Genomic DNA, 9,969 nt, shown 5'->3' on the forward strand with positions numbered 1-9,969 from the left:
AATATTTTTTGGTAATTATTGAAAGGTTGTTAAAAGATAAAGGTTCATCTATAATTATTATAATGACGGATAATAAAAAAACGAAAGTACAGTAAACATTCGATATATTGCAAATGTCTGGAAACATTTTTTTTTTTAAAACTTGCTTTTATCAAAAATGTTGATTTTATCGAAATGGATATACATATACATATTATATCGTTGTTTTATAATACAATGTTCAAATTTGGATGAGTTGATAAATAAATCCAAACTAGTAACCTTCCTAAATTTCATTTCGGTGGCATAAAAACTTCCAGAGTTACAAATTTTTATTTTCAAAAATTGGAAAATTTTAGATCATTTAAACAAAAAATTCTAAAGACTGCGTCTATCGCTCTACAACGTTCAAATTTGGCAGAGTTGATAAGTGTATCCAAATTAGTAACCTTCCTAAATTTCATTGTCGTGGTGTAAAAACTTCAAGAGTTACAAATTTTTCATTTCAAAAATTGGAAATTTTAAGTTCATCTGCCAAATAAAAAATTCTAAAAACTGCGTCTTTTGCTCTACAACCTTCAATTTTGGGGGATTTGACAAGCAGATCCAAACTACTTCCTAAATTTCATTTCGGTGGCATAAAAACTTCCAGTTACAAATTTTTATTTTCAAAAATTGGAAAATTTTAGTTTATTTAAATAAAAAATTCTAAAAACTGTGTCTTTTGCTCTACAACGTTCAAATTTAGGGGCATTGATAATAAGTAGATCCAATCTAGTAACCTCCCTAAATTTCATTGCCGTGGCGTAAAAACTTACAGAATTACAAATTTTTCATTTCAAAAATTTTAAGTTCATCTCCGAAATAAAAAATTCTAAAAACTGCGTCTTTTGCTCTACAAAGTTCAATTTTAGAGGAGTTGACAAGTAGGTCCAAACTAGTAACTTCCCTGAATTTCATTGCCGTGGCGTAAAAACTCGCAGAGTTACAAACTTTTTATTTTCAAAAATTGGAAATTGTTAGTTCATCTCCAAAATGAAAAATTCTTATAACTGTGTTTTTTGCTCTACAAAGTTCTAATTTGAAGGAGTTGTTAACCAGATCCAGACTAGTAACCTTCTTAAATTTGATTGCCGTGGCGTAAAAATTTACAGAGTTACAAATTTTTATTTACGAAAAATTGAAAGTTTTTAGTTCATTTGCGAAATAAAAAATTCTAAAAACTGTGTCTTTTGCTCTACAACCTTCGAATTTCAGGGAGTTGATATGTAGGTCCAAACTAGTATCATCCGCAAATTTCATTGTCAGAGCGTAAAAGCTCCTAGAGTTAGAAATTTTTATTTTCACAAATTGAAAATTTTTATTTCATCCGCGAAACAAAATTTTTTTTTTAAACGAAAAATCGATAATAAACATTTAAGAAATGTGGGACAAGGTAAAGAGCATAAACAATAACGAAAGAAGTATAAACCGAAAGAATCACAAATTAAAGACAATTTCTGACGGTACTTCAATCAGAATCTATAAAAACAAAGAGAGGAACAATAGTAAAAAATTATTATTAGTGTTAGTAGACAAACACCGAAAAATTAACAATAAAAAACAAAAAACAAATATTAAAGAAATACTTTGCAAATACAAATATAGAAAACTACGAACAGTACCAATTGTCAAGAGCAAGAACAAACAGTAAGATAAAACAAGAAAAGGAAAGAACATGGAAAAAATTTAAGAAGAAAATAGCAGAAACATCCAAAAAAAAGAAAGTACTAATTTAGGATTCCAAGCAAAGAAGTGCCAGAAAGTGTTTAAAAACCGTTCGTTTTTCAAAATTTTCATCAATTTTCTAAAATATTTTGGTAAAAACTAACTCTCACGGCGACTTCTATAATACATTGAGCAACTTAATTAACTACCTTTCGAATGATATAGGTATAAAGTTTCATGATAGTCTATACATGATGGAGCAATTCTACTTTAGAAATGCCTCTCTACAGTGCTCCAGTACAAATTTCAACTTAAATTTGTTGACTAGTATGGATAAAATTTAAATAAAGTCTAAACAAAACAAAGAGAATTTGAAGAATCTAGAGAAACCAGACAGAATCCAAAGTAAATCCACATAAACCAAAGAAAAATTAGGAAGAGTTTATGTCCGTCAGAAAAATAGTAAAATACCTTAAGAACTTAAAATTACTCTAACTAGAGACTCTAAACATAATATAATAAAAATCTAAATAAAACTATACAGTATGTCCCCGGATTGAGTTCACAAGAGGGAAAAAAAAGTTTATTTTCCATTTTACAAAAAAATAACAAAGGAATAACATTTTTTGCTTATTTCAAAACAGATAAATCTGCAAATAAAATTTCAAAATTATTAGTTTGTACTCTTAATATTAATTTTTTCATTATTTTTATTTATTAAATTTTGTAATCGTATTCAAATAATAGCAGGCTGTGGCTTTACACAATCAAATAGTGCGTTAAAGATTAAAGAAAAATTTATCCAATAATGTGTAAGTATTAAAAAATTGGAAAAAAATGCAATTGCATCCTTAATAACGAGAAATAATTGAGAAAATTCGAAACAGTCGAAAGAATTACGAGTTAGAATTGAACTAGGTGCTAAAACAGGTAATGGGTCAATCAAATAGTAGAAATTGGTTTGAATTAAGGAACAAATTTCATTCCTTTGACATTTTTTGATAATTTAAAATAAAAAAGTTTTTCGTTATTTTTTGTTATTTTCGATTTCCAGAACAGCTTGATAATATTAAAGTTTTAATTAAAGATTTATTTATTTTAAATTAAGCAAAAAATATTATTCCTTTGTCATTTTTCTGTAAAATGAAAAATAACGTTTTTTTTTCTCTTGTGAACTCGATCCGGGGGCATACTGTAGATGAATAAAGGAAGTTCTAAAAGAGAATCTTTAGTGAATATTAGGAGAATCTGAAAAATCGAAAAAATACAAATAGATTCCACCTCGAGGTTCAGAAGATGATGAAAAAAATCTAAATAAAATCAAAATAGTAGTGAGAATGCATGAAGAGAGTCTAAAATGATTTAAGTATAAAGAAACTTAAGATATAGTGCATGATATGAAACCCAACACCCAACTGACCTTAATCCTCTTCTTAATAGGTGCTGTGTTTATAGCTCTATTCAAGTTTAGAATTAGAATATAAAAGTTTCTTCTACAAAATGAAAAGTAACTATCCACTACCAAGCATGATTCAATGTCAAAAGACAGAGATTTCAAAAAGTGACCACAGTACCCACCTACGCTTAATAATTAATAGGCAGAGATGCTAAAGATATTTATGAGTATTTCTTTGTACTTCCAAAAAAAAGGGTTTAGTTAAAAAAGTGATTCGGTAGTTTGTTAAAGATACCTGAAATTGCAAATTAAAAAAGGCGTCGCTCTTTTGCTTTATTAAAGTACCTACTCTCTCATGAAGTTGAAAAAATGAAGACCACTCAAAAATAAGAAAATTTTCACTTACCACCAGGCGAAGAGGTCTCTTCCATATCAACAACCATTGTAGACATGCTCGAATCGGTTTGGTTCATCTGAAATATCATGATCAGTCACTAAGAAAGTTACGTATTAACAAATTTACTGAATTATTGAATCGATAAACTGTCACCAACTTGTCAGAAAAATTAAATGACAGTCTCAGGTAACTCTTAAAATGGGCAATTCAATAAATAATAACAAATCAGGTCATTATCTTTCCATATAAACTTTTGGTTTATAGCCTTTGTAGATCTTTGTTTTTAACAGTTAATTAGACTTCAGTGTTTTGAAACATCAGAAAAATTTTAACTGGCGTGTATTTATCATATCATTTTAAGCACCGCAGACAATTTTGGAGCCAAGTTTTACTCCAGATATTTGAAATAGCTAATTATGTGTAAAATCCGTCTATGAAGGCGTTTAAAGTACAACATTGGTCGGATAAAGTTCTTCAATAATTACCTGACAATAAAAGAAAGGATCTAAGAAGAATACAAAGAGGAATTTTAATCTAAAGTCTAAAAAATTTAAACAAAACCTGAAGAAAATTTAGAGCATCTAAGACAAACTGGACCGAATTTAAAGTGAATCCATAAGAGCTAAAGCAATTCGAGAAAATTTAAAGGTATTATAATTATGTAAAAAGAACAAGAGGTTCTAAAAACAATTTAAAAACAGCCAAAAGGAAATTATAGAAAACCAAGATTCAAGTCGAATTTAAAGAAAATTTACAGAATCTCAAGAAAATTAATAATAAACTGTTTAGAAAATCCAAAGAAGTGGAAAAATTTGACCCAAAGTAAATTAAGAATAATAAATCTCCTAAAAGTCGCCGCGTTTACCTTTTTTTTTCAAACTAGCAAAAAACCGTACAACTCTATAATACATATATCATTGAAAAAGTACTTAAATAAACTTTTCAACGAACTATAAGACAATAAGACTTGTCAAAATATTGGGAAAAACTGATGAAAAATCCGAAAAACAAGCGGGTTTTCAAAACTTTTAGGCACTTTATTGCATAGAACTCCTAAATTGGTGCTTTGATTTTTTATTGTGTCACTATAAAGGTTTTCTAACGCCGTGTTAAATAAGTTATTATCTCTTGCCATTTAGAAGTTACAAGACAAAAAATATGGAATGATTTTTAGAAAAAAGCATGTTTTATTAACTTTTAAAAATTTTGTAAGCATTTTAATTTGAATAGCCTAAAAATTGCAGTTTAAATATTGTAGGTAATAGATAATGGTTTTTTAATTTAAATGAATTTGAAGACGTTTTCGTATCGATCTAGAAATTTTATTGCCTCAGACATTTTCGTAAAATTAATTGGTTAGGTACTGCCACCAGATTGTTCGGAAAAAAGTTCAACTGGAGATGCAAACAATCTGAAGAAATCATTTCAAAGATTTTCTGTCTGGAATTTTTTTGGTCTATAAGCAAACTAAGAACAATTTATCATCAAGAAGTTTTCTAAAATGTTTTATCTGGGCATTAAAGTCATTTAAAAACTCAATATGTGTCTAGAAATTAAGATATTTGAAGGAGTGGTATTGTTTTTTTTTATAAAAACGGCAAAAAAATCTTAATTTTTTGAAAATGTTTTTTGTTCTGTAACTTCTAAATGATGGAGATATCAATATATGTACAAAGTGTACAAAGCAGCAACATAATAGGTAGTATGGGCATCTTTTATCATCACCCTGTATATTAATTACAAGGTGTTTATAACTGTTTCTAGCATCAAGGGTGGCCATGAAATGTCAAAGAAATTTGCCGCTCATTACAAATGTGGGTTTAGATTTTTCAACTGACATTTGTAGTTAACCTCAATCATACAGCAACGTAAGTTTTGAAAAAAAAGTGTTCTAGTTGTGATTTGAAACCTGAAAATGATAAATTTGGACACAAATCTGCAACTGAAACGTCGTTGACATAAGTGACATAAATAATTTTCAAGATAGTTATATTCACTATGGAAATAAAGCGGCAAAATAGTGCATGGCTGGAATTCCAGAGCCACCCTTGATGCTAGAAACATTTATAAACACCTTCTATTTGTCAGAGCGTCCTTTTAGTTTTTTCAATGATGCATTATAATAAAAAATCGATATAATAGTTATTTGCAAAATTGTATATGAAAATCACTAAAAACAGCGTTTTTTTAGAATGAAATCAATACATATTTCAAAAATGTACATGTAGCACTTACCTCTCCAACGATGAGTTTTTTAGGACGTTGGAAAGCTTCATTAAATTAGCTTTTAAAAAAAGTTGAGCAATCCTATAACTCTGAAAGTTTGCAAAAAAATGCAAAAAAATAGAAACATAACTCAGTTAATAAGTAAGTTAACCACAATAATAATTTGTAATTTTCGACAATAAAGGAGTTAGTTAAGAAGAGTAATCTCCACAAATTTGACTTTAATGTCAAAACTAACTGTATTTAAGTCATAAATATGTAATTAGTTATAGTCAATTTTGGTTTATAATTTTGCACATTTAAAAATTATGTTAAGGATAAAAACCTCCATATATTTAAATAGTCTAAAGTCGAAATTCAACCATATTAGAAAAATAAATTCAAAATTTCCAAAATTTGTCACTTGTGCTCTAGAATTTTGTATTTTGGTGCAGGTAATGCGTCCTAGAAGACAAATAAATTTGTTGGTAGAAATGAGAACCCTTAATATCCTCTTTATAAAGTTCTTTTATTTTAGAAACCACCTTTGTACAAAAACCCTAAAAACAGTTATAAATTGTTTTCATAGACCTATATAGGAACAAAACACAAAAGTAAAAAATAACGTTAAAATCAATATCAAAATTCCCACAAAGGCCGGCATTGTACGTCTGTAAGGTAAAGTGTGTATGCAAACGTGATTATCAACTGAAATGGATAACACAGCTGCCTCCGCCACACTGGTCACAGTATGATTTTCCAACACAGGCAAAAATTCTAATCCAGTGACAAACATGGAATGTGCTCCAGGTATATTAAGTACCCTCTGAAGAAAAAAATATTAATTGACATTGTAGGCAAAGACTCACTGCTCACCTGAAGACTAAAAGCAATATAAATGGAAACAGATCCAGTGAACATCGTCCCGACAGCCACAAATCTCCCGTCATTTCTCACGGCCAATGCTGCAAGACTTTCATCTACATCCGCTGACTTTTTTAGAACACCTTGCTCGGGCAACCACTGCTGCAGATATGACTTTTGCTTCGCTTGTTTTGGATTACTCAACATGTACAATGCGCATTTTTTATCTTCACCTTCTATAGCGCCAAAACTTCAATTAATTGATTAGTTTTGGAAAGACATTTTAACCAAATATACAAACCGAGCGCGCTTGTACGAGTATTTGGAACCTTCTGGCTGCTCCCAAGTCAAGCGTCGAATTTCTTTACCCTTTGAACAATCCCAAAGAACGGCGATGCCATCTTTCGCAATTGAAATCAAGAAATTTTCGTGAAAGCTAAAATCTAAATCGTCGATCTCTTTTGTATGGGCTTTGAGGACATGGGCAGGCTGGAGGGCCGGGAATTTCCATAGTCTCACGATCCCATCGGTGCCACCTGAAACACCATTTTTTAAATATTAATAATGTTTTTATGCAACTTAAACTGAAAACAGAATTTTCCTACGACCCCATATGAAAGTGACATTTTCTACACGTTAAATGACTCCGAAAGTTGATGTTTTCGTACATCCATTTCCGAAAGTAAAAGTCACTAGTGTGATATGAATATATCCGCACAGACCTGTCAAAATTGACAGTTATTTTCAAATACAAATGTAACTCCTGAATTTTTGTCTCAAATATCTAGACGATTCACTGTAAAACAACATGCATAATGACAAAAATGAATTGGTTAGGTCGTTTTTGACAAATCAGTTTTGATAGGTCTGTGCGGATATATTCATATCACACTAGTGACTTTTACTTTCGGAAATGGATGTACAAAAACATGAACCATCTAGATATGTGGAATACGTCACTTTTTTATGAGGTTGTAAAAAAATGACATTTAGAATAGATAATAAATAAACTATTGTCGAAACTTATGGTTTCTCCCTGATAATGAAAGGTCGTAGGAAAAATAGTGTACATAACTCGTCGGAAAGTGTCTTTATTGCACTCGAGTAATATCTACTTTTACACTCGTGCGAAATTGGTCACTTTCCGTACTTGTTATGTAAATATCTATTTTAGGCCTCAAAGTAAGTCTTTTCTGGCCGATCTATGGTGGCGCCATCTATCCATAGTTTTGCATATTACATCAAGATACCGACATTACCTCCAATTTTATAATTATTTGGGTAAAATCAAATCGACAAACTGCTGTAAAGAGTAACAAACGTGTTGAATTATTGAAAATAAACATGTCTAGCAGTGCTGTTGCAACAACATCAAAAAGCACATCAAACCTAATTCATACAAATTGTGAAGCTAGTCAGCCAAAACAGCAAATTTAAATAGAGAAAATATGAACTTTTCTGAAGGATTCATAAATATTTACAAATACGCAGTTGTTATAAATGATTAAATCAATAAAGCATAAATAAAAATTAATTAACTTGTAAATTTAATAATGTCGCCTAAAAAATCTTGTATGTATCACGGCCAAAAAGTGCCATTTTGCCCTCGCCTTCTTTCTTTCATTAAAAAAAGGCTCGACCAAAAAAGAAACTCTTTTTCGCCTTGGTAGACAAATAGCTATTTTAAAACTTTGCTTTATTGGTCAAAATTTCTTGATTACACAAAATACATATGTCGAAATCAATCCCAACTCAAAATTAATGATCAAAGCTAAACCTAAATATCTGTTTTATATCGAACCGGTTCAATTTGGTTTTTGACAGCTGTCCATCAAGCTAAGAGGGATGTAATAAACTGTTTTACAATCTTCTAGCTTTTGTAATTTAGCACAGTTAAATAGGAAACCGAAAGTTCTAACAACTAGAACAGCTAGAAACATTTATAAACACCTTGTATAACACATCTAAAGACCAAATAAACTTTTGTTTGATGCACATATTAGAAACGCAAAAATTTTAATATATGAATTTGCTCCAATTTCGTTCTGAACCGTCCATTTATTACTACTATGACATTTTTTACTGGCAATTATATTCTCATTATCTGGATCCTTATCGTGAATAGCGTCGCTATAACCCGGACAATTAAATTCGTGATTACTACCATTATTCTAATGATTTACGAGCCTTTTTTTATAGCCCATACAATAAAAAGTAAGCAAATAATTCTGCTGGTCTTTTAAATCTCATAAAACGGGCGTTTAATTAAACAAAACCATCAACTTGCCTCTGCTTTTTTTAACTTGATTGCCTAAACAATTTCTAGTTTCTTCTCACCTGTCGCCAAAATCCTGCCTTTAGGGTGAATCCTTGACACCCTCAACAAAGGTTCTGAACCTTGAAAATCAGTTTGCACGCTATCCATGGGTTTTATCACAAATTTCAAACTTTTTGAATTCTTGTTGTTGTCAATCTTTTCTCTAACTCTAGGCTTCCTTTGTCTAACTTCATTGCTGTGATTATGTCCAATTGATTCAATGAATTCTTCATCACTGACTAGAACGCTTTCAACGTTATACAACTGACAATGACTCTCTTGTCCCGCTACCAAATAAGAATGCTTATTATCACTGTATGTGGAACTATTCATTACAACACTTAGTCCAGTTTCATGTCTTGTGATTTCTTCAGCGACAAACTTTGAGCCGTCATGAGCTAACTCGAATATTTCCTGAAATTGTTCTGTTAGAAAAACATATTTAAACACTCATTTTACTTACAAATCCGTTTGCCACTCCAGTTTTTGCAGAACCTCCACCGCCACCAACAATTACGTGTCTGTTTGTCAACATTTGAATGGTATAAAGAGGAAAATTTAACCGAGCCAATATATTGTCGATATATTTACGTGGTGGGGCCATTTCGTAAAATTTTATTCAAGATCTTTTTGAAGTTCCACGTAGATAACCTACAAAATTATAAACACATCAAGTTGCACTTTTGTCAGGTTGTGAATGACATTTCACCGCCAGGGGGCTTGTGTTGCGTAGGCAACGTGATTTGCGATAATCGGCTTTATTGATTTAAAGTGGGGGGAAAATTCAAAATAAAACTTTTATAGCTTTGTTCTACTGTAAATCACACTGTTAAAATAAAATAACACTTAATAGTAGTTCTTACGAGTGTATCCGCAAAACCCAATTTGAAAATTTTACTCGTAAAAGAAAAATTATCTAAATACCATGGTATCACCAATAATTCTTATAAATCATATTTCCACTGGTTTTATTTGGCATTTTTGTTTTTAAGTCGTACAGTACTGAAATTTATGTAACTAATTAAAATTCTCTCTAACTATTCAGTTTCTAGTTATTTTAGCTAAAATTACACAATTATGACGTATAATTGGTTGGTAACCATT

At 30.4% G+C, this 9,969-nt stretch overlaps 1 protein-coding gene across 1 annotated transcript; it reads right to left on the bottom strand.

Annotated features, from left to right (window-relative positions):
- Positions 1 to 6,194: 6,194 nt before the first annotated feature.
- On the bottom strand, positions 6,195 to 9,590 carry LOC148173829 (guanine nucleotide-exchange factor SEC12). The gene is made up of 5 exons (XM_088037366.1): positions 9,329 to 9,590; positions 8,886 to 9,279; positions 6,850 to 7,084; positions 6,561 to 6,798; positions 6,195 to 6,510 (listed from the first exon to the last, which is right to left on the bottom strand). Exons 1-5 carry the CDS (start codon positions 9,467 to 9,469, stop codon positions 6,268 to 6,270), a joined length of 1,251 nt encoding a protein of 416 aa, XP_087893492.1. The 5' UTR covers positions 9,470 to 9,590; the 3' UTR covers positions 6,195 to 6,267.
- Positions 9,591 to 9,969: the final 379 nt, after the last annotated feature.

Source organism: Gnatocerus cornutus, chromosome 5 (genome assembly GCF_029298725.1).
Source record: "Gnatocerus cornutus isolate USDA-ARS CGAHR chromosome 5, icGnaCorn1.1, whole genome shotgun sequence".
NCBI lineage: Eukaryota > Metazoa > Arthropoda > Insecta > Coleoptera > Tenebrionidae > Gnatocerus > Gnatocerus cornutus.

What these genes read in the sequence shown, in the direction of transcription:
- LOC148173829 (XM_088037366.1), bottom strand. Translation starts at nt 9,469, where the DNA reads ATGGCCCCACCACGTAAATATATCGACAATATATTGGCTCGGTTAAAT. An exon ending in CTGGAGTGGCAAACGGATTT is followed by an intron (nt 9,280 to 9,328) that starts GTAAGTAAAATG and finishes GAACAATTTCAG; the next exon opens with GAAATATTCGAGTTAGCTCA. An exon ending in TACTCGTACAAGCGCGCTCG is followed by an intron (nt 6,799 to 6,849) that starts GTTTGTATATTT and finishes AATTAATTGAAG; the next exon opens with TTTTGGCGCTATAGAAGGTG.